Below are 23,925 nucleotides of genomic sequence, written 5' to 3' on the forward strand. Positions count from 1 at the left end.
TATCCAATTTTTTCTGTGCATGATTTTTTTTGGTAATTGCTTACCCCCCCTCAAAAAATAATGGTCCGTCCTTTATATAAATCGCCCTCTCCTTAGTCCCGCGGGTCCTTAGTACCCATTTTCCCGGTTAGTTTAGAATTCTTTAAAGTTGTCCTTAATACAACAGTTAAACAGGTTTTAATTAAGTGAATATGTTTAGCCTTTCTAGAGAACTAATGTCTTTTCTTTCTTTACTTAGCTGTGAGGACGCCAATGGGATAGTTGTTGCTGACAGCCTCACATGTGACACTAATGCAGATGAACGATTTGACATGAACGCTTTCCGATACCCCGGTCAAGTAACCGGTAACCTGGTTTACTTCCATGCCACAGCCATTGTTTGCTTGTCAACTAATGCAGTCTCCACCTGCCAAACTCAGTGCGCCGCTGCCTGTCCTCCTGCTAAACGAAAGAGACGTGAAACTGTCCAGGACGTCCTGCAGACAACGTACTACGTGAAGGCTGGTCCATACAGAATTGTAAACCCCAATGAAGGTTTGTTATTAAAAAACACTTGTGCTGATATTAATCAGTGTGATAATTAAATTTATCGATCTGTACCTAGCAAACATTTTCAAGTTAAAAGCAAAATTTTACAAGTTGCTCCTAGAAAAAAAAATATACACAGAGGCTCAGCCCCGATGTCCAAACCCTTACCCTTTCATATAAAAATTTTGACAGAAAAGGTACCTCTTTCGTATGCCTTCAATTGAAAATGTCACCCTTTTACACACCTTCAAAATAGTTACTATATGTTTTTTTTTAATTTTTCACTTAAATAACCCTTTAAAATACATAATTGAATTAACTTTTCGGTTGGTCTGTTCGAAGCATTTTGAAAGGCGTTTTTAAATGCCTTAATTACAGTAGATAAATTATGAGTTGATACAGACTGGACAGAGCAACTTTGTGGTGTTGATATTAGAACTAAGATAATCTGGATTACTTTTAATGAATACCAGTTTGAAGGTTTAAAAGATCTAAAAGTAGTTTGCCCCAGGGGTGGTAGAGGAGACGGGCTTAGCGGCATGGAGAAATTTTAGAAAGTGGTACTTAAGATAGGATGAGATCGGAACAATGGCTAGCCTTGTGTTAACGAAAATTCACTTTTTACGTTTTTTCAACTATAACTTGTCAGTTGATGCCAAACTAAGGTTGAGCTGAAATTAAATAAATAGTCTGAACCCAAGGACTGGTGTATCCTCTACACAAAGTATAGAAAGAAGTTTGGTTTGCTCATTTTAAACTTAAATCAGTCTGCAGATAATTGTTAAAATGGTAAGCTAATTGTAATATCTTTAAATTCAGCTTGATGGCGAGGACTAATTGAGATCAACGAAAATGTTTGCTTATTTAATTATTCCACTACTTGATACTAAGCCGAACTTAAATGCACTATAACCAAAAGAAATATCAAGTAATTTCTCACATGACGTTTTATTTTATTTCACCAGAAGCCGCTGTTGACAAGAATGTCAAGGATGAGGGCGCAGCTTTCCCCACCTATGCGATCGCGGTTGTGGCTGTCTGTGGTGTCGTGGCCATCGCTATCGCTAGCGCCGTCGTGGTCATTGTGCTTCGCCGTCGCCGCCAAAATACTACAATTTCTGAGCCGCGTGATACTGGCGTCACCGCCTAATTTACAGGCCACATGTTTGGAGCAGAAATAGCTGAATAGTTTATTGTAGTGAAATGTTTCATTTTATTGGAAAAGTCGTTATTCTCCAACGGCGTCTTTGTTGATTAAATGCTAAAAAACGACGTTATCTCTTTTTTTAGTATTTAATCAACAAAAACGCCGTTCTACGGCTTTGTTTTTGGTTTTAAAACAGTTTTTTTCTGATTAGAGACTCCACTATTCACTAACTGTTTTTAACAGTTAGTGAATAATGGATTCTCTAATCAGAAAACCCTTGAATTAACTGATGGTCATTGCTTCCGTTGGTCACTGGCCATAGCTTCCGTTGTACTTAGTAATGGACTTAGTAATTCCATTACTAAGCATAACGGAAGCTATGGCCAGTGAAGAAAATCATTTCCAAAGCCTTGTGAAAAGCCGGAAATTTCATGCTTCTACCATCATGATAGAGGCATGAAATATCTGTCTTTTCACAATGCTATGAATGAGGTTTCAACATGACTGACATATGCTGAGTAACCTTTTCAAAAGGTTAATCAGCATATGTCAGTCATGTTGAAATCTGCAGTTCATCCCTCGCAGTGACTAGCTAGGCAGCCAGTCGGAATGAAGGACAATTTTTCTCAGGAGAATTTTGTTTGGGAGAATTTTCTTTTCAATCAATACGTTTTTATTTCCTTACGAAAGATTTGTTGATTGAAAGGAAAATTTTCCCATGATAAACACAATAAGGAGAAGATTTATCCTGATCGCGGAACCTACCTATATTTCTCTATTGCACAGGTTAACTGAGGAATATCTATTCTTCCTTATTACACGTGTTATAGGAATCCCTAAATTTCCTTATTGACAGGTAAAAGGAATGTCTATATTTCCTTATTACACATTATTAAAGGAATTATTTCCTTTAATAATGTGTAATAAGGGAATATTATTTCCTTATTGCACATTTTAAGGAATATCTATATTTACTGACTTATTGCACATTTTAAAGGAATACCGATATTTCCTTATTGCACATGTTAAAGGAATACTTATATTTACTTACTGCACAGTTCCAAGGAATACTTTTATTTCCTTTTTACACATGTTAAAGGAATACCTATATTTCCTTATTGCACATTTTAATATGCTGCTCCAAAACGTTTGATTATTTACTCAACACTTTGTAACCAGCACTGAACACAAAAATAAAAATTGTGTCTTTGAGATACTAAACATGTGTCGAGTTTTATCTTTTCTTCAGCTTCGCTTTTTGAAATTTTTTTTTTCAGGGATCTTTTAGTTTTTGGAGGCCGGACTCTGAGAAAAAGTAAAGGATACGATAGTCGGAAATTTTAAAAGGAATCAGTGTCACGGGGATTTCGCAGATTTTTGCTCTAAACTATTGTGATATAAGTAGTAGGCACCTGTACCCATGAAAAACATTATCTTTGAACATTAAACAGAAGATATAACCTTTATTTGGGGATAGAAATCAACTTCGGCTATAAATATCGAATTTTTTTGAAGGCGCGCGGAAAAAACAATGACTTGAAAACGTTTGCTAACGTTTTTAAATTGCAATCCAAGCCATCCGCAACCAAACGCGCTTTTAAACAGTTTTAGTGCTCTAAAATACCAATTGTGTATAAAATTGGACCATTATTTTAAGCTTCCTACGAGGCGAATATAAATTTTGGCTATTCAAAAATTCGTTTAAAGCCGTGACATAGTCCCTTTAAGTGGTATCCACTAACAGAATTTCTTTTTTGTAGAAATGGATCGAAATTATTATCAGTAAGAGATCCTGGCTCGATACTGTCCTTTTTGTAGCTTTACCGTTAATTTTGGGGGTTTACCAAAGCGGTTCTTTTAACGTCATTATGTGAGGTTGTACTTGATTCTGAAAGTATTCTTCAATTACCACGTTTATTTCTTTGCTTGGCTTGATCCACAAGTTACCAAATTAAGAGTGTATCCATAAGAGGACCAGGCAACAGGTGATACAGCTCATATCACCGATTTCGCCCAAACTTAGCATAAATGTTGGGTATGGTGAGCTATTTACTGTGACAAAACACCAGCTCAAAATATTTTATTCCCTTCAAGTTATGGCACCTTTTGCAAAAATGGCCATTTTTCACTAATTTATGCATATTTAATTAGCTGACTTTGATTGACCAGTTCCACAAGAAAAAAAGACTTCTGAAAATAAAATTCACTGCATTATATTCTGTGGTTATTAGGCTTTAAGTACAATAATTCACTTCAACCGTCCGATTTGATTTCTTCTCCTCAAACGGTCTTTTGGAAGGTAAACATTTCGTACTGTTGGAAATAGCCTTTAACTAGTGCCCATTATCTCCCATGAGCAACAACTTATATACATTATTCTTACATGGGTAATGAAATCCATCATTAAACTTCACAAAAATGCCACAAAATGTCTGGGGACTTCAATATTCTATTAGTATTGAGGAACTAAACACACGTGACTTAACGCTTTCTTGCTATTTCATCAAAATTCACCGAAACACAGAAGCCATTTATTTGCCTCAATTTGGCACAAAATCGGTACGAAATAGCTAATCAAGCATAAATTTATAGATAACAATCAAAATATTGGCGAAGATTGGCAGTTAGGGCATTTTTTGGAGCGTTTTCAGAGTCATATAATTCGGCAATGTTGTGATAGTAAATGTAAAAATAGCAGCGAAAGATTTTCTTCAAAAGCTCGCTCAATTCAACATTTAGGCACATCAAAGTTAACAAACAAGAAAGTAATACTACATACATGCCACTTATCGACACACAGATGCTTTCTTTTGAAGAATTTGTTCTTCCACGCTGCACTTCGATCCTTCGATCGATCTCAATTGACATGTACTGTTGCTTTGAGGCGCGCTGAACTTAGCCAAAACATCGTGGTTCATTCTTCGTGAAAGGTGTAAACAGGTTGTCAATAAATTCATTCAAAGAGCTGTTTAAAGTTCACGGAAGGACACTTGTCTCAGCCAGTTTGAATGAAATAAATTTAACTGGAAAATAAACAGCCGCCATGTTGTATTTGTATCTTTGAGCCTGCCGTTTCAGTCAGCGGTAAAGCCGTACACTTGGGCAAGTACGTAGTGTAGTCATCATATAGTTGTTTGACTAAATCCTTTATAGGGATGTTCATAGAGGGGATACATAGCCTAGCCCTACACAGCTATACACGCCTATACATAGCCCAACACAGCTATACACAGCTATACACACGCGTGTTCATTTGCTTTTCCTCCGCAAATGTTTGTTTTCGTCGGAATAAGTAGCGGATGGTGTTATCTACCCTCTGAACAACCGGGGCTTGATCTTAGCCTTATAAGTAGTGTGCGTTTCTTGTAAAAGTGAGAATTTTTTTCAACTTCTCCATTGAATTTTTTTGATAAATAGTTGAAGAGAAATACACTGGATGCAGTGTAATGTATGCGATGCAATCGGTTTTGATGCTCTGAAATTGAGCTCTGAAATGTTGGAAACCATTAAATAATCAGAGCAAGTTTTTCCATCTTATATCAGGTTAAAACTAGTATGTTTATTGTTTTTTTTTGTTGTTTCTGTCTTTTTTGGGAGGTGGGGGAGGGGGTGAATATGGACATTCGAAGAAATGGCGGTCAGGTTGTCAGCCTGGCCTGTGTACATCTATTCCTTCTGTTCAAATCGTCTATATTATATTACACTTTGGCAGCTTGGAGACTGAATTTGTACCAACTCTCTTTTTCGGGATCCCACAAAGTTCTCCATCTGTCCATTTACCGATAAACGTCATTACTGCAGTTTTATTAATTTGTTTTAGGAAAGGGCTTTTATGGGGACAAATTTTTCCTCCTGAATGCCCACATTGCAAGTGACGAATTGCGGCTTCTAATGATAATTCAGTTCTTCATCACCGACTCAATTTAAGTGGCTATGTGAGTTACAAAGACGCGAATGCAGACTTTTGTAGAGAGCTTAAACCCCGCATGAAAACTAAACAAATTTATTGCAAGACTAGGACTACGCAAGACGGCAAAACTTATTAGCTAATGTTTCAACCAGCACAGGTAGTCTTCTGTCTTTTTCGAGGTCAACGCGAGGGAAACCCGTTTTATTCTTTGTTGTTTTCTCTCTCTACATTCACACCTTTATAGATATATGTATATATTTGCTGTGCCACATAGACTGCGTCGCTAAAGGCATTTCGTACGTGAATACTTTGTTCAGTTCAGCACAGACGCTCCCCCAACTAAAGCACTTGCGCAAGAAACGATTACAAAACCTACCTCGCTATCCACCGTATAGTGATTTATCCCGTGGTAAACGTTATTCTCCAATTTTGCTGAGTTATTTATTTTTTCCCATTTATGCCTCGGGGGTAGGGGAATTTGGTCAGTAAATGTAATCGTTATGCGCGGTATTAATCACTATTTCCGCCAGGGCAGGGGAATTTGAACAAGCAATAAAAAAATACAAATGTCTGGAAAGTAACTGGGAGACGTTGACATTTTGATTTATTTAACTGTGTAGCGTCTTTTATGCTAAAAATAATTGTTTATGTTCCAAAATGACGCTAAATGGCGGTATAAAACTGCTCCGACGTTTCGGCAATACTGCCTTCTTCAGGGTGCCACCCCCAAAAAGGCAGTATTGCCGAGATGTCGGAGCAGTTTTATACCGCCATTTAGCGTCATTTTGGAACATAAACAATTATTTTGATTTAGTTGCCGTGCATGCCGACCGTTGAACAGAAAAATCAAGAACTCTGTTTCGGTGAAAGTCAAATGGAACAGTATTTTTTCTGGAAAATCTCTTCGGAGATTGACGGAACGTCAGAAATTTTCTTACCATTTGTAAGGTTTCCCAGTTCTAGTCTCCCATCCTTCAGGTCTCCCACCAACGGAAAGAAATAACAGGAAACTGAGCTACAAATGGTAAGCGACATCTATTTCGGTTAGTTTGCTAATTTTGGAAAGAAGCCTTTCCATTTTTCAGTGGTCATTCCAACCGGTTCGCTCCAACAAATGGTAAGCACCCTAGAGTTCGTTCAGCATCACATTGCGGTAAACACGTCAAGCTGTAGCGGAGGAAATTGTTTTCCCTACGACAATTTGAAAATATCATTTATATAATAACCTGAATTCTACGCGCATTTTGATTGGTTCTTACTTATGATCTATCAGAGTACAGACACATGGATGACGTCACGCGGTGGTGTGACTCGCGCGCGTGATCAGAGTTCATAGTCCAGGGACCTGTTTCTCGAAAGCCCCGATAACTTTTCGGGCCCGTAAAGCAATTTTTAGTTATCTGTTTCTTAAAAACACAGAAGTGTATAGGCCTAAAACTTTGTATGTAGGGAGCCTCTGTTCACATTAAAAATATCATGAAATACAACAACTCTGCAATCATAAGGTTTGAGATTTTACTATGGCTTTCCGGGTGCGAAAACTTTTCGGGACCTTCGAGAAACGGGCCCCAGATCAGAGTTGTCGGCAAAGTTTTTCTCCGGCAAACTTGCGGGGCCACAACAAAGCAAAAAAGTTCAGCTTAATTACAAATCTTCAGTGAGAAACAATACGCCAAGCATCGTTCACCTTTCGAAGCATTTAACTGGGCGAGACAAGCTTGAAGAAGACAGTGAATTATTCGAGAAATTATCCGAAATCTGTATGAAAGTTTGACCGATGTTGTACAGTTGGACGACGCCACTGAAAACAAACGAATTGCGGTTGAACGCTTCGGTTAATGCTTACAGATTTGAACAACTTTCCAAATCGGAATAAAGGTTAGTTTTTTCATTGACTTTCAATTGACCATTTTTCTGTTTATTCAATCGGATTAACAATGCTTCGTGTTAACGAAAACTTAATAGTGAAATCAAAACAACTTAGCTCATCGGTACGGCAGCATTGCTCACACAGAAGTGTGCTGAAGTCTTGTGTTATTATATAAAACAAATAGATTTTATTTTGCCGTGCGTCTGTTCAGTAATAGATCACAGAAGACGTCAAAATGTGGTATGAACATCAGTGACCCACTCGGCTAGCACCTCGTGGGCCACTTCTCTGTTCATACCACATTTTGACGTCATCTGTGATCTATTACTGAACAGACGCACGGCAAAATGAAATCTATTTGTTAATTTCATCACAAACGCATCCAACGAACACTCGCGGAGGAAAAGCAAATGATCGCGCGTGTGGTCACGCGTGATGGACGCGTGATGCCCAGTGAACAGCCGTACCGCTGACTGAAACGGCAGGCTCAAAGGTAGAAATTCAACATGGCGGCTGTTTATTTTCCAGTTAAATTTATTTCATGCAAACTGGCTGAGACAAGTGTCCTTCCGTGAACTTTGAACAGCTCTTTGAATGACTTTATTGACAACCTGTTTGCACCTTTCACGAAGGATGAACCACGTTGGATTGACTAAGTTCAGCGCGCCTCAAAGCAACAGTACATGTCAATTGAGATCGATCAAAGAATCGAAGTGCAGCGAGGAAGAACAAATTCTTCAAAAGAAAGCATCTGTGTGTCGATAAGTGGCATGTATGTAGTATTACTTTCTTGTTTCTTTACTTTGATGTGCCTAAATGTTGAATTGAGCGAGCTTGTGAAGAAAATCTTTCGCTGCTATTTTTACATTTGCTATATCACAACATTGCCGAATTATATGGCTCTGAAAACGCTCCGAAAAATGTCCTAACTGCCTTTTCTTCGCCAATATTTTGATTGTTATCTAAAGATTTATGCTTGATTAGCTATTTCGTACCGATTTTATGCCAAATTGAGGCAAATAAATGGCTTCTGTGTTTCGGTGAATTTTGATGAAATAGCAAGAAATCGTTAAGTCACGTGTGTTTAGTTCCTCAATACGAATAAAATATTGAAGTCCCCAGACATTTTGTGGCATTTTTGTGAAGTTTAATGATGGATTTCATTACCCATGTAAGAATAATGTATATAAGTTGTTGCTCATGGGAGATATTGGGCACTAGTTAAATGCTTTTTCCAACAGTACGAAATGTGTACCTTCCAAAAGACCGTTTGAGGAGAAGAAATCAAATTTGACGGTTAAAGTGAATTATTGTACTTAAAGCCTAATAACCACAGAATATAATGCAGTGAATTTTATTTTCAGAAGTCTTTTTTTCTTGTGGAACTGGTCAATCAAAGTCAGCTAATTAAATATGCATAAATTAGTGGAAAAATGGCCAATTTTGCAAAAGGAGCCATAACTTGAAGGGAATATAATATTTTGAGTTGATGTTTTGCCACAGTAAATAGCTCACCATACCCAAAAGTTATGCTAAGTTTGGGCGAAATCGGTGATATGAGCTGTATCACCTGTTGCATGGTTCTGCCCTGTTCTCTCACGGGCACACTCTTAAAGAAAAGAACCCGCCAATTCCCACACAAAAACTGCGTGCTTTTTCAATAATAGCTATATATCGTGCACACAAACACAAATTATTTTTTCGTAAATCCTGTAGCATTAATCACTTGCCTACTTAATATTCCCGGCAAAAAATTCAGAGAGATCAAAATAATGTATATAGCCACAGGCAGCCCAAGCTTGATAGTGTCTGTATTTTGTTACTTACCAGACATAACTAATCGATGACATCAATGGCATCAATGAAATCAACTGAATCAATGAGTAATCAATAGGTAATTGATAGTTACACAGCAGCTGAACCTTTAAGATTTGTATTGCGGAAAACTTTGGATTTTTAATAAGGAAAACCTGAAAATGCGAGTGATTTTTGAATAAACAATAGCTTATCTCGCTTCAGTCGTTTGTTACGCAAATCGACTCAGAAACCTCACTAGAGACAAAGAAACAAACGACTGAGGCGAGGTAAGTTGTTCTTTATAACTTACCGAGTTACAATGGACCGAGTTACATCTCCGACTTATTTCAACATCGCAATTCTCATTACAACCTACGGAACAGTGGCTTAAATCTTGTTCAACCATCCTACAACAATCGCTTCTACCACAACTCTTTCACCTACAAATTAACTCACTTATGGAACCAGCTGCCTTCTTATGTTAGACAATCCAGTAACTTGAGAGACTTTCGAAAACATTTGGAAACATTTGACTTTTTTTAATTTTAAGGCTAGTTGCAATTGGAACTATTGTATTTCATAGATTTTAGCGACTTATTTTTAGTATAATTATCATTTTTCAAGTTTTTAATCCTGGGTGTAACATTTAGTGTGGGTGGGTTAAAGCATTTTTACATTTTAATTTTTTTACTCATAAGATATTGTAATCTAGCTATTTTTAAATTTTTAATTGTTTTTATAATGTATTTTAATTATTGTCATGCGCTTTTAACATGAGCCTCTGGCTCGGATTATATAGAGGGCAACCTCATGATTGATTGATTGATTGATTGATTGATTGATTGATTGATTGATTGATTGATTGATTGATTTACTCAACACTTGCTCGTATTTTCAGGTTTAAAAATTCAGTTTCTCCCTGTACAAATCATTTCCAGTACCGTTGTGTAATTCGATGCGTGATATAATACGGACGTCATTCATGATGAGCTTGGGCTACTTTTGATATGATGTAGCTGTGTTATTTTCCATTTTTCTGTTTAACCCTGTCAAAGTTCGCGGAAAATTGTACAAACAAATAAGTAAAAAACAGCGAAACGGGACTATATGCCTAGTCTTGTCACAACAAGATCTTTTAAATTTGATCAATAACATTTTTTGCCACGTTAAGCTTTAAATTCCGCAATTCCGTTACCTGCAAAGGACTTGGGGCACTTACCTTGTTTTTCAAATTCCAACGTTTTCATATTTTACGTGTTATATTACCCCCTTCCCCGCTTTTCAACGTTGTGTGTTGTGAAAAAGTAATAACTTCTATAGTTAACAACATTGTCTGAGGGGGGGAGGAGGGTGTCCCTAGTCTTTCGAATGCACTCATCGACTAGTAATACAAAACTATGCGCCAGGGACTTTTGTCTAGAATTCTAGTATCGAAATTTGTGACATTGGATGGGTTAGCCACTAGCAATTTGTGCCTAACAACCCCTGCGTAGTCAAAATACTAGTCATTTATACCCCTTAATGGTCTTTGGCAGGATTTTACAGCTGTCACAAAATGGATTAAAATTTTAAGAGTTTATATGGTTTTGGGGGACGCTGGCTTACAATTAGGGACCGTTTGTAAGGATTTTGAACCAAGTTTCAATGTCCACAACTTCGTTTCTGTTCATGCTGAAAGCATCAAACTTAGTCAAATGACCAATCTCACCGTGATCTTTCATGTGGTGGTATCAGATTACCGATTACTTGGAATTTGAAACTCGCTCCAGTTCCCTGCGCAACTTCGGAACGGCCAATTCAAGATGGCGACTGCTCGAATCAGAAACAACGATTTAAGTTAAAAGACGTGTTAGGTCGTTATGTGAAGCAAAACCTTCGTCAAATCGAACTCTTAGACTTTGTTTCAAGGGATTTAATTGAATATGAGTGGAGTTTAAGGACACTAGACAGACTGACTGGAGTGAGTAAATCCCACGTGCTTCCACAAAAAAAATAATAAAAAATATTGAATGATAAAGATGAAATATTCATTTTGTCACAAAAAGCGTGGGACAAATTAAAGAAAAAATCTGAGTCCCCGACGGGAATCGAACCCATGGCCTCCCAGATACCGGTTGGGCTCTCTAACCAACTGAGCTAAGAGAGACTCGAGGTGAGCTGGGCCATTTACTCGGTTGATATGTGACACGCATCCTGCATACTGCTAGGATCAGCAATGTCGAAATCATCAAGTTTGTAGTAAACAATAAAGATGGTTAATTTAAGCTCGGTGATAAGAAATGAAGATGAATTTTTCAACAATGACACGAGCATGGGACAAAGAAAAATTCTGAGTCCCCGACGGAAATCGAACCCATGGCCTCCCAGATACCGGTTGGGCGCTCTAACCAACTGAGCTACGAGAGACTCGTGGCGAGCTGGGCCATTTACTAGGTTGATATGTGACACGCGTCCTGTAATGTATACGGCTAGGATCAGCAATGTCGAAAGCATCTAGTGTGTAATAAAAAATAAAGACAAAATGAACATTTGATCTTTATCATTGTCAACGAGCTTAACAATATATTTATTTACCATCTTTATTATTTATTCTACAGCAAATATATTGATTTCTTAAACAATCTCCCACTGTGTGAATTTTAGGGTTTTCTAGTTCTATTGTGACTTTATTTCCTGTTCTCTTTGAGAAATAACTTAACAAAGGTTTGTTCAGTATTGCTTCATAACCTTACGTATGCGACAAAAGAGCCAGCTCACCCGGTTTAAACACGTCATGTGCCCAGTTGTTCAAAGGGTGGATAACGCTATCCACAGGGTAAATCGCTATCCAGTGGATAAGCGTTACCAAAACAAACGAGTCTATCAACTGGATAGTGCCAGATCAGGTTGATATAGCGAGTATCTGAGCTAAGCTGGCAGTTGTTGCTATGGTGACGAGAAATCCGTTTCTGGGTTAGCAAGATTCAACTGGCGCCATACCTAATAATAATTTTGTACACCATAAAGAGAAAATAACTTTTGATGGTGTGCTATGGTAGCGCCCTTCATGGTTTATGTATCACAACACCGCATAACGTATAACCGACGGAAGTGACTTCTGTTTGAACTTAGTTATCTTATACATACGCCAAAGTAGAAAACAGTCCATCCAACGTTTTCAAAACATGCCTATTCTGTCAATCATATCATGACTTTGTTGTTTTGTAACCAAGCCAACCAAGACACAAAACATGACCTTGGAAAATTATTCTATAAAGGAATTCTTTTATTAAAATGGCGCGCAGCAAGACCTAATGAAGTGCAAGTGGTGTTTTTAAACTGAAAATAAATCTGAACAACTGAATTTGCTTTCTTCTGTTCTTGGCTTATCTCGCAAACGGAGAGAGGTTTCCACCTGTTGATTCTTTAATAGACTTGCCATGAACTGGATGTGTTTTCGATCGGTCGTGAGTTCCACGCCTTGCGGCCACGCATTGCCAAAAATAAATGAAAGCCAACTGGTCAGCCTCCCACCAGCTGAGATTTTTAGTAAACACAGTTGTCTGTTTTTAGCACCGCAGTGCTAAATCAACCGACGCAAATTTTATATCTGGCTTATTTTATTTATTAATTTATTTATTAATTTATATATATATATAAACGTAAGAACTACTCCGGTCGAAAGTGGCGTAAAACAAGAACTTATAGCAAGAAAACTCTATAAAATTGTAACTCCGGATCCGCAGTTGTTGCTGCAGATAGTGCCTACTATGGTTTTCGGAATGCAAACTTTGGTTGAACTTTCGAACTGTGCAGTGACAAGGAAAGTTCTCGCAACGGTAAACTTTTGGCTTCGCGCGTCATACGAGTGACGAAGTGCCAGCTAGCGACTGTTTAACGATGAAATCACCATAATCTTAGAATAAGTCAAACACAAGAAGCTAAACTCTTACGCTTCTTCGTGCTCTCCACACCTCCCCCGTGCACTATAACTCGATAGTGCGCGCTAAAGCATGAACCAATTTTAAAATTATTTCAAAAACCTCATTTCTATTATATTGGCAAAACTGCAAACAGCCCAACAGTTTTTCGAGGCTGAAAACCCCAATTGGAATATTTGTAATGCATGAAAATAACAACTAAAAGAACGTTGAGTTTACTTTAACTTTTATCAATTTTTTATCAATTACGCACTTTTATCAATTTTAATTGTAAGTTATCAGCTTAAAAATGTTCACTTCGAACTTCATCTGGGTCAGAAGGTGTCTAAAGTGTCTAAGCCAGTTTGAATCATGAATAGTTTGACGTAATTGGTCTTTAATAACAAAACAGTCTGCACCACCTCCCAGTCTCTTTGTTCTCTATCCGTCTGAAAGACAACACTTATCATTTATAAAGTCAGTAATGCGAAGCCGCCTTAATTCAGTTCACAGGGGCTCTCCGAGAGGTAAATATAGGTTTTGACGCGGGTTTACTTAAGCTTTGTCGAAGGTTTTAACAGTCCTTTTTCCGTCTTTAGAAGTGAGCTTTTGTGCTAAGTCTCTAAGGAGAAGTGAACCCCAACTTCGGTAAGTTTTGATTAGTTACTGCGATCATTTTTTTTTTATTCGCGCATGAAAGTGTAAACTCTGTCAACAAGTAGGTTCACAATGACCCATGAAACTACTTCTCACATCAAAATCAATTTTTGAGCGTCAGAAATAAGGTAACTGGTCAGGAAAATGTGAAAGAGGAGTTGTTTTGCTGATGATTCTTTCACTGTAGAACAATCATATACTGACCCCAGCTAAACGATGTCATTAACGAAAATAATTTAGTCCGCCTTATTTAGTCTTTGTCGCCAACGGGAAATTAGAAATGTGTTTATAATATGAAGACACGTTTTTTTTTTTGTCGCCCTGTTTGGAATATGTGGTCGGCGAGCGAACATTTTTGTCGGCAAATTTTTGGCGTAACAAGCATTTTTGATCAGTCAGTGATTAACCAAACATAAAATTTATTAAGAAAGTTATAAGAAGTTGTAGGAGGATAGTTTCTTTTTACTTTGCTAAACATTTTAGGCTAAAAAGGCAAGGAAAACGTATTTGGGGTATTCCATTCAATAAACAAAATTTAATTGAGAGGTAATTGTCAACGAAAGTATTTCAGTCATTCTATAGACGCTATACTACAGAAGCGTCGCAGTGAGAGCAATTTAAAACCGGATCATTGAACACGTAAACGCTACTGAGATCATGAAAAGAATTGATCTCAAGCTGGAAACAAAAGAATTAATTAAAGGATGCATTCGATGGCTGGAAACGTCGAGAAGAATATTTGAGCCAGCATGAAGTTAAGAGGCGTGAAGAGGTGGCCCGCCTTGCTTTCCTATACACTTCGGTGAACTCGAAATAAACTTTGACCACTGCAAAACAATATACAGTAAAACCCACAAGTAAGAACCTAATTTTAAAGAACCTGTTGCCAGTTAAAAACCCTATTTTTAAGAACCTCTTTAGGCCACCCCAATAAAATGTTTCGTTTCCCATCGCCCCGTCCCTTGTGATGGTGGGTCGGTCGGTCGGGCAAAAAAAAAGAATGGATACTTTAAGGGGTCTGGGTTCATTTAAGAAGCCAAGAGATGCAGAATCGAAAGATTTTGTTTCAGTCGATCTCGCTGAGAATGTTAGAACAATCATTAATGCCCTTGGCGCGAAACAGCCTTTGAAAAACTTAGTATCGATGTTAATTAAAGACAAGGACATCACATCACACCAATTGTTGTTAATAAAACAAGATCGTGTGCTTGTAAATTAAAGTACTTGCCTCTTTGACTATAGTGAATTTGTAAATTTTTTTTACATTTCGAAAAAAATGGGTCGGTTGGGCGATGGGAAACGAAACATTTCGAAATAGGTTCTTATTTTCTAAAATCGATTAAAAAATTTACTTTTACTGAGGCAAATAAGTTGACATTCTGGATCCTCTTTGGAGACAACTATGAGCACTCCAGTTGCAATGTAAATGCCAATGTTGAAAGTTTGACTCGGCATTCTGGACGAATACCTTGTCCTGTTGAAGAGCTGTGAATAGTTCTGAAGTGCTACAAAGCCTAGAATGGAGTGAAGTTACGCCAATTCATAAACTTCTTTGAAAGGTCAGCCGCTTCGATAATTTCTTTCACAGACAATTTTTAAATGTGTGGCGGGCTCTGTAAATATCTTACTCGCTTGTTTTCAGGTGTGCAAATATTTGTTTAGTCTTAACCTGGTTTTTGTCAGCTGTTGACATTAAAATTTGGCACAATTCTTAGTTGTATTTTTTGCATTGCTTATTTCAGCGCCGGGTGAATACTGTGAATATTGATTGCCGTGTTTACGACAACTGTCTGTGTCTCCATCGAGTTATAGAAACACAATATTTAACCAATCAGCGCACGTATTTACTTTGTGCTATTTTCTAATAATGGTTGTAAAAGGCTAAACGTAATCAACTCCAATAATAATGGTTGTTAAGCAATTCCGTTGAACATTCAAGCAATAAAGGCAAAAATAAAGTTAACAAAAAGAGTGCATAGCATGGCCACAGTTTTAACACAGTTGATAAGAATTTTGTCGAAATTCTAGCCCTCAAACTGACCCCGCGAGAGAAAAACGAATTCGAAGTTCTCCATATCTTATCCCAGTTAAAATGGACGTTTCACGTCGGTTCAAACTAATACACATTTTAAGCTCATTGCAAGCCTTGGCATTAACTTTCTCGACAATGCTTTAGAATTTAATAGCGGGGTCAATAATAGAAATTAATTACAGTGAGATGTTTCAAACAGTATTTAAAATGAGAAGACTTTTGGTAATTAATTTTTGCACTTATTGCTCTAGTTTGTAAGCCAATAAAGGCCCGAGACTAGTGTTCCAAAGAAACTGCTCTTTACCTTCAAGCGCTTCCCTTTTTTTTAAAAAAACTAAAGAAATATATTTAGTGTTTATCTTATAAAATGCTTTGTTTCTTCAGGATTCAGAAACCAAGAAATACAACAGCATGGACCGAATATCCTGCTTGTCGATTATCTTCGCTGTTTTCCTGTTTGGAGCTGCTGATGTCCACGGTATGTTAAAGTCTTGTTGGAAATTTTAAAATATTCCGCATGATTAGATGAGAATCCATAATGAACTATGTTACTTAAATAATTTTTAAAAAGAACTTCAGAGATCGAGTCACACGGTATAAGTAGAAACTCAGTCGTGTTCTTTTGGAAATCTGCTAATCTGTTTGGTTCTCCCATTGTTTTCTATTTAACAATTAGATTATTAGCTCGAGCTATGACAGAGGCCTCATCAACTATCATCTAATTGTTTTGGTAGAATTCTAACTCATTTTTCTTCAAATAATGATTTCTGATTATTTTTGTAGCAATAAACTTCACGCTTTAGCGAAATCGCGCGCCTAGACAGAATTGTGATTTGAAACTTTAAGTGATCAATTTATTTAGTAATTTTGACGTCTTTAAACTCATGTAACGCAAATTTCCCCGTTTTAGTCTTCTTAGGAATTGAATTTCCCAACAATATTTCTAAAGTTCCTCCGAAATTCCGGAGGAACAAGAAAATGTCGCCATTCTGTAGACGACCTTCAGGCACTGTACACTACTGTTAATTAGTAGAAACTCAGTTGTGTTCTATTAAAAATCCGCGAATCTGATTGGTTCTCCGACTGTTTTCTATTTTAACAATAGAGTGTTTCTGTCGAGGAACTATCAGCTGATAGTTGCCCCGCGGAAATTTGATGTTCTTAAAACAAATATTAGCCCGAGAAGCGAAGCTTCGAGGGCAAATATGCTAGTTTTAAGAACATCAAATTTCCAAGGGGCAACTATCAGACCGATAGTTCCGAGACAGAAACACTCTATTGTCTTTATTGTTCACCACTAAATTTTCTTCCGCGCGCACATACAAAAACAAGCAGCGTGAATTATTTTTACTTTTGAGGATCAAAAACTCAATTGAAAGCCGAAATTTAACAAACGAAACAAAACCAGACGAGAAACCCACTAAATGCAGTGAATTTGGTTGCCAGGGTTTTTTTGTCTGCAGGCAGCTTGTTTACAAAAAACAGTCACGGGCGGGCACTATCGATCCGGGCATTTTTCACGGGAGGGCACTATGGGCTGATAGTGCCCTCCGGCGGACGGGCACTATCGCGTCACGTGTTCAATTTAAACCAATCAGAATCGGAGAAAATTTAGTGGTGAACTATAATTGTTAAATAGAACACGATCAATTATTAAAATGGAGCGAACTTGTAAATAACATTATCTCCACAAAACTAAACAGCAACAAAAGGAGAAGTAAAAATGGTGAATGAACAACTTTAAAGGGGCAGTATCACGAAAAGTCTTCTAAGTTTTTTGTGTAAACTATGATAGAATTGTGACGGACTGCACTCAGTGATAAACAACATAACCTCAAAACAACAAAAGAAAGGCCGCATAAGTTCATTCTCCAAGGTGTGAGCAAACCTAATTTTTACAAGTAACACAAGGCCAGGGCACTATAAGTGGCTTTCCAATTAATGCCAACACTTTCATTGTATTTTCAAGTAGCATTAAGGTCTGGTTCTATGTAATTACAAGGAGCCTGCAAACTGAAACTTTAGTGACTGTACTAAAGAGGTTTTGAACTAATAAACAAGCTCGAAACAGTAATCAGAGAAAGGGTGCTAGTAAAAAACAAGACAGACAGATATTTTTAAAGGTAGATAATTGCAGTTCCAAACTGATTTAAAATTTTTATTGTTTTGATATGTAAAATATGTATTTATTTTCGCGTTTTTAAATTTCGCGCAATGTTTTTATCGCACGTACTAAATTTCGCGATTATTTTGAAATCGCGAAAATTAGTACTCGCGAAAATTGGTAAGAATAAGGTACTTTGTCCCTGAAGAGCAAGTAGCTACCTTGAAATATTATTTTTGTTCATAAAAATGTCATACAGTAGGTTACCATCAAGAGAAAAAAGGGGGCTTAATTGAGCTTTTAAAGTACTGTGATGTATTCAAAGCATACGAACGTGCGACAGATAGATGGAAACTCTATCAATGTGTTAAAAACCACATAGCTTGGGAAATCCCATACTAATTTGGGGACACTAATACATATATATATATATATATGTATAAATAGTTACTAAAAACAGACAATTAAAAATGCTTAAAACTTTGTAAAATATTGAATAATAATATAAAGATCTAATACTAATTATACTCATCTAATGTAATGTAAAAATTGAATAATGTGAAAAGTTGATATAAAAATTAAGCAAAATAAACAAAACTCATTCTATAGAAAAACTTATAAAATAAAAATAATTCACTGTTTTCCTCACAGCTCAAGCTCAGGGAGTCCTTGCCAATATAGACTGCAGCAATGCCCAAGGGATTATTATTGATATCACCATACCTGATATCGCTAATTGGGATAACGCCGATACCGCTGACGTCGATGCCTGGGCTTTGAACGGTAGAACCGGCGTTGCATCATGTAAGCCGACATTTGACAGTGAGTCCGGACAGGTGAAATACTCTGGGGTTAGCGTGGCGACCTGTGCCGATGCACCGACCGTATCTGCCGACAACACAAAACTGGAATACGTGTTTGTAATTAGTGCTAGTGCATCTAACTCACCGGTAACCTATCAATATGACCACGCATACACCATCAAGTGCCTTTATAACAGGGAACAAGACAACTTGATGGCAAGCTTTGAACCAGGTCATCTATTAACAGCCTCTGGTGAAGGTAAGCCCGAAGTAATAAAAATGAGTAGCAGCTTACTATCCAAGTAGTAGCTAAAGTCTCTCTCAAAACAATTGCATTTGCTACTAACCTGACGCAAATTCGTTAATTTAGTTTGCGTGAGTTTATCCTCAGTTTGAAACAGATTACCTAGGCTGAAAACAAATTTTGTCTGAATCAAAGTGGCTATAAGCCACTAAACTCGGAAAATTTATTATAAAACAAGAATCGAAAGAAACAAACTGACAAATACAGATTTGCCAAAACAAATAATGTTAAACTTTCCACACATCAGTTCACTTCACTTAGTTTCATTGTCATCTAGCTGCTCATCGAGAGCGGGCCAAAAGGCCAAGTGATAGAGTTCCCATCGGTTGCAATTTGTTATCTTTCTTTGTATTTTTCCTTTTTGTTTTTTGAAGGTTAGGCAAAATAATAATATCATTAGAAAAAGTAAGTTTTGATCTATTTCAAGAATACTGACATTAATACAATATTTCGGCTGGTAATTAAGCATGTTACTATCATGTAATTTAACTAGAAATGTAGGTAATCAGAGAACAGGTCTAATTCTCTAGAGGCCTTAAAACACTTGCACGCAATGCGTGCCTATGTTGAACAGGAAACGAGTGAAAGGGGGAAAGGAGTGAAATTCACTTCGCTTACTGCAACTCTTTTCCGAATTCAAAACGATTCGACCCACAATAGCTACACCTTACAGGCTTTTGGTGTCTTTGTTTTCAATTGAAAGTTAATTGAAGACTCTCTTTGTTCGAGACACAGGGTCACCGCTGTGAATATGTTCTTTCCTTCCAGACCTTAATGATTTTACAATTACATTCACCTTGCATTACGGTACTGGTCATGCTCAGCAAGATAATGAAATTGCCGCTGATGCCGTCCTTGACTTGGGGACTCCGATGTACGGAAAAGTAACGGTTCATGATGCCGGTTTTCCAAATCTGGATATTCATTTCCGGTCTGTCACGGCCAGTGAAGATAGTAATGGCTTGGTCAACCCAGTTATATTAGTCACTAATGGGTGAGTAGAATCCGTTTATAGAATTCGAACATTTTAGCTAGCCAGTGTTTAGCCTTAAACCACGGCAAAGGTAATGCGAAGATACTGTAAAAGCTCTATTAATTTCCTGTTTTTTTTTTCTTTTAAGTCCATTGGGGGGGGGGGGGGGGGGCTTAAGGGGCTTAACCACAGATGTGGCCGTTTATATTAATCTAAAGGATAGAAAGCTAAAATAAGAAGGCTTAAAGTATTGTTTCAGCAAAGGTGAGGGAGAACCAGCCAACCAGGTGTCACAATAGAATGTTGGGAGCGAAGGGAATGGAAAAATTTCCTTCACTTGTTGAGAGCATTGAGCGAAAGAGAAATATAACCAGGCTTTCTTTCAACTAAGAGCCCATGAAATTATATCCCGGATGACCGGAACTACCTAATCGGAAGCTGGGAAAGAATTACTTAACAAGTTACATAAAATCATTTTTTGTCAAATAACTATCCTTTTTTAATGTTTTAGTGCTGTTCAGTTGGCAACACATAAAATAGCAACAATAATAAGAACATATGGTGGATGAATATCTCAAAAAGTGTAAATTTACCTCGTTTTCTCGTTCACAATATGTCATGATATACCGTCTTGGGATTGGGGGAGGCTTATAGAGAGGTAGCCTGCGTTGCAGACGAACTAAACCCCGGTATAGTCCCCGGTATACCGGGGTTTAGTTGGTCTGCAACGCAGGCGGATATAGGTAAAGGGCACTGGAAAGGAAGGAATGTGGAAGTTACCTGCAACAAATTCGTAAACTGAATTATTCTAGTAGTAGTGAAAACCAGTAATAAAAATTTGTATGGTGGCGACAGCACAGTGATGTTTTTATTCATAGAGTGGCTGCGCAGCGCAAGTGTTGCACTTTTTAAGGCCAAGTCTTACTGGCAATATGTTCTTTTTACGAACGTGTTTCGCAACACTGTTGGCGGAGTGGAAATTGAAAAGCTTCAAACGTAACGTAAAAACTCTAGGGGCGCATTTTTTTCTTTTTCGCACCCTCTGGGGACTTATTAGAGGCGGGATCCGCCTATTACACGTTATTTATCAGTTAGTGTACATAGAAAAGAAAAAGTGTTTTAGTTACAAAATGGCAACAGTGATAAGTAAATGTTGTGGATAAGTACCTTTAAAGCAAAAAGTTTTCTTGTTTCCTCATTCATAATTATAATTTGTCATGTCTTGCCATCTAGGGAGGGGTAGGGCTTAATAGAAAAGGGAAGAGCTCATTGAAAAATTTAACTTCCAGACAGGGGGCTTAATAGATAAAACACCCAGAAAAGTTCAGTATCGCGATTCTCTTATGGTTTTGCTTACAGGAGAGACGCTTATACAATGTCGTCACACTTTCTCGGTGTGTGTTAAATTGGGTTGGCAACTGAATTAAAAACTTTTTGCGATGAATCGTGTTGGTGATTTATTATCTCCTGCCAGTTTTTGGCACTTGAAACAAATTGCAACTATCTAACTTTTCTAGCTTATCTATAAACTAACTTATCTGTACAAACGAGATTTTTTATTGAATGAATATAATTAGCCTTTCTGCATATTTGCTCCTTCCAAAATAAACACTACTAATTTGTCTTCGCTTGTTGAAGACATCGAGCGAAAGAGAATTGAACACGCTTGCCTCGATTCTATGTAAGGGCACAAGATGAATATCCCGTATGACCGGAACTACCACCCAAACTGGAAGCCGGGAGATGCAAACGTCACAAGCTACATAAAATTATTTATTTCTAGAAATAAATGGGATTTAACTTTCTAGTGTACTAATGGCTTTTCTTTCTTTACTTAGCTGTGCAGATGCCACTACGGTGGTGGATAATGTGGAATGCGACGCTAATGTGGATGACAGATTTAATATGTTAGCCAATGGTGCTTTCCGATACCCAGGTCAAGCAGCCTCTGACGCAGTTTACTTCAGGGCCACAGTATTAATTTGCCTAGCAGATAATGCGGGCACCGAATGCAAGACTGAATGTGCCGCCTGCGCCGGAAATGCACGAAAGAGACGTGCAACTATTCAGGAAGTCACGCAAACAACCTACTACGTGACTGCTGGTCCATACAAAATTGGAAACCGCAATAAAGGTTTGTGATCTAAGAACACTTTGGCTTATATTAATCATCGAAATATTCGAATTTGACTTATTTATCGAACTTGATTGAAGATCTTTCAACTTCCAGTTTCGGGCTAAGGTTATTAAAACGATACAGAGAATGATTTTAAAAACTCTAGCCTGCGCGTAGTTTAGGCTGAATACACGCGCGAGTGGCGAAGCCGCGCGCCACAACAAGCGAGTCGGTCGGTGATGTGAGGAGAAGTCCTGGGTGGAGACAGATGTCTGGAGCGGAGGCAGAAGTCTGGGCGGAGGCAGAAGCCTGGGGCGGAACCGCGAGGATAATTCGTTCTCGCGGCTTCGCTATTCACGCGTGTTTTTTTCCAAACGTTAGCCCTGCTCGCAGGCTAGCAAAACTTCTTTAAGTAAAAACCGTAACAACTGTCGGTTGTTGAAGTAACTTTATAAAGTAATAATCATAAGCAGATATAGATAAGCAGCTGAGTTTGTGATGGTAGATTTTTGTAATAAGATTATCTGGGTTACCTAACATATAAATACCAGTTTTAATTGACTTATTTATATATTTATATGACATGTGCCGGCGGGTTCTCAGTTTTTTAAAAATTACGTTTCCCCTTGGGGAGGTGGCAGGGTACTAAGCGGACCGGGAAACAATGAGAAAGTTGGGAATTTGTGCCATCTTTACAGAAGGAAGGGTGATCTAGTATGCTGAGACAAGAACAGAATTAAATATCGACTGGCTTTTATACTTCTAATTATTAAACTAGTAGTTCTATCCAACGGCTAATGTTAACTGACAATAAAATAGGGAGGAAAATTTGCTTTGACCATTTGGGTCAATCCTTAGAGACACTTTAGGTAATTCCCCAGTATTGCATTGCGCATCCCGTACTGCGCATAATTTTACGCGTGATAAGCGCGCGCACATTAAGGAAATGGCGGCTTTTTCTATACGGCTTGGCTCGCAAGAGAGATAATCGCCGTTTTCTCGTAAACGAGTACCGGGACCTATCCTTTTTTATTATTTTTTTTTTAGTCTAGCAATCACCTTCTTTCTATAAAGTGAATATAAACAAATTTCTATTGTAGAAAAATAAATACAGTAATAACAGAAATAAATTGAAATGTGAACTTAGCCAGCACTCGTGATAACATAATTGCTGATATTGTAAGGAGTTATAGGTATATTCAAGCTCTTGCTGCTCCTAAACGAATACCGAGACCCCTCATTTTTATTTCAAAAAAAAGTTCTCTCAGAATAAACAACCAGTAGGCAATGTTTGGGCGAAATCTATTGTCGGTTCTATTTCGATGGAATTACCTTGAATGTAATACAGTAGTCTACTTACGACAACTTACCACGAAAGCCATTGAGAGAGGAGATCACTGGCAAGAGACTGTGTGAACAAAAAAGGTTCACTTTCCTTTGTTCGCTTCTTCCTGAGCTCGCTCCTGAGCTGTTAATATAGTGAAACCAAGAGGTATATTAAATCTCTTCTTACATGGCGTCTTATTTATTTTAACAGAAACTGCTGTTGACAAGGATGAGGGCGCAGCTTTCCCCACCTATGCGATCGCGGTTGTGGCTGTCTGTGGTGTCGTGGCCATCGCTATCGTCAGCGCCGTCGTGGTCATTGTGCTTCGCCGACGCCGCCGCCAAAATACTACAGTTGCTGAGCCGCATTATACTGGCGTTACAGCCTAATCAACACAGGTTCTGGCCACATATTCGGAGCAGAAATAGCTGAAAAGTCATATTGTAGTGAATGGACAA

The 23,925-nt window shown here is 37.8% G+C and overlaps 2 protein-coding genes across 2 annotated transcripts; both read left to right on the forward strand.

The window, feature by feature from the left end:
• The first annotated feature begins 215 nt into the window (after positions 1 to 215).
• LOC144636887 (uncharacterized) lies at positions 216 to 2,896 on the forward strand. Its single transcript, XM_078496090.1, has 2 exons — positions 216 to 534; positions 1,494 to 2,896. Exons 1-2 carry the CDS (start codon positions 216 to 218, stop codon positions 1,676 to 1,678), a joined length of 504 nt encoding a protein of 167 aa, XP_078352216.1. The 3' UTR covers positions 1,679 to 2,896.
• Positions 2,897 to 13,730: 10,834 nt separating this feature from the next.
• Positions 13,731 to 23,894, forward strand: LOC144636827 (uncharacterized). The gene is made up of 6 exons (XM_078496027.1): positions 13,731 to 13,799; positions 16,225 to 16,318; positions 18,596 to 19,006; positions 19,820 to 20,045; positions 21,863 to 22,158; positions 23,678 to 23,894. The coding sequence occupies exons 2-6, from the start codon at positions 16,252 to 16,254 to the stop codon at positions 23,854 to 23,856; spliced, it is 1,179 nt and encodes a 392-aa protein (XP_078352153.1). The 5' UTR covers positions 13,731 to 13,799; positions 16,225 to 16,251; the 3' UTR covers positions 23,857 to 23,894.
• The last annotated feature ends 31 nt before the right edge of the window (positions 23,895 to 23,925 follow it).

Source organism: Oculina patagonica, chromosome 13 (assembly GCF_052425735.1).
Source record: "Oculina patagonica isolate OP01 chromosome 13, crgOcupat, whole genome shotgun sequence".
Classification (NCBI taxonomy): Eukaryota; Metazoa; Cnidaria; class Anthozoa; order Scleractinia; family Oculinidae; genus Oculina; species Oculina patagonica.

Bases quoted from the DNA above. Each gene is read 5' to 3' on its own strand.
- LOC144636827 (XM_078496027.1), top strand. From the start codon at position 16,252: ATGGACCGAATATCCTGCTTGTCGATTATCTTCGCTGTTTTCCTGTTT. The intron at 16,319-18,595 runs GTATGTTAAAGT...TTTTCCTCACAG, and splicing joins TGGAGCTGCTGATGTCCACG to CTCAAGCTCAGGGAGTCCTT. The intron at 19,007-19,819 runs GTAAGCCCGAAG...CTTTCCTTCCAG, and splicing joins ATTAACAGCCTCTGGTGAAG to ACCTTAATGATTTTACAATT.
- LOC144636887 (XM_078496090.1), top strand. From the start codon at position 216: ATGTCTTTTCTTTCTTTACTTAGCTGTGAGGACGCCAATGGGATAGTT. The intron at 535-1,493 runs GTTTGTTATTAA...TTATTTCACCAG, and splicing joins AATTGTAAACCCCAATGAAG to AAGCCGCTGTTGACAAGAAT.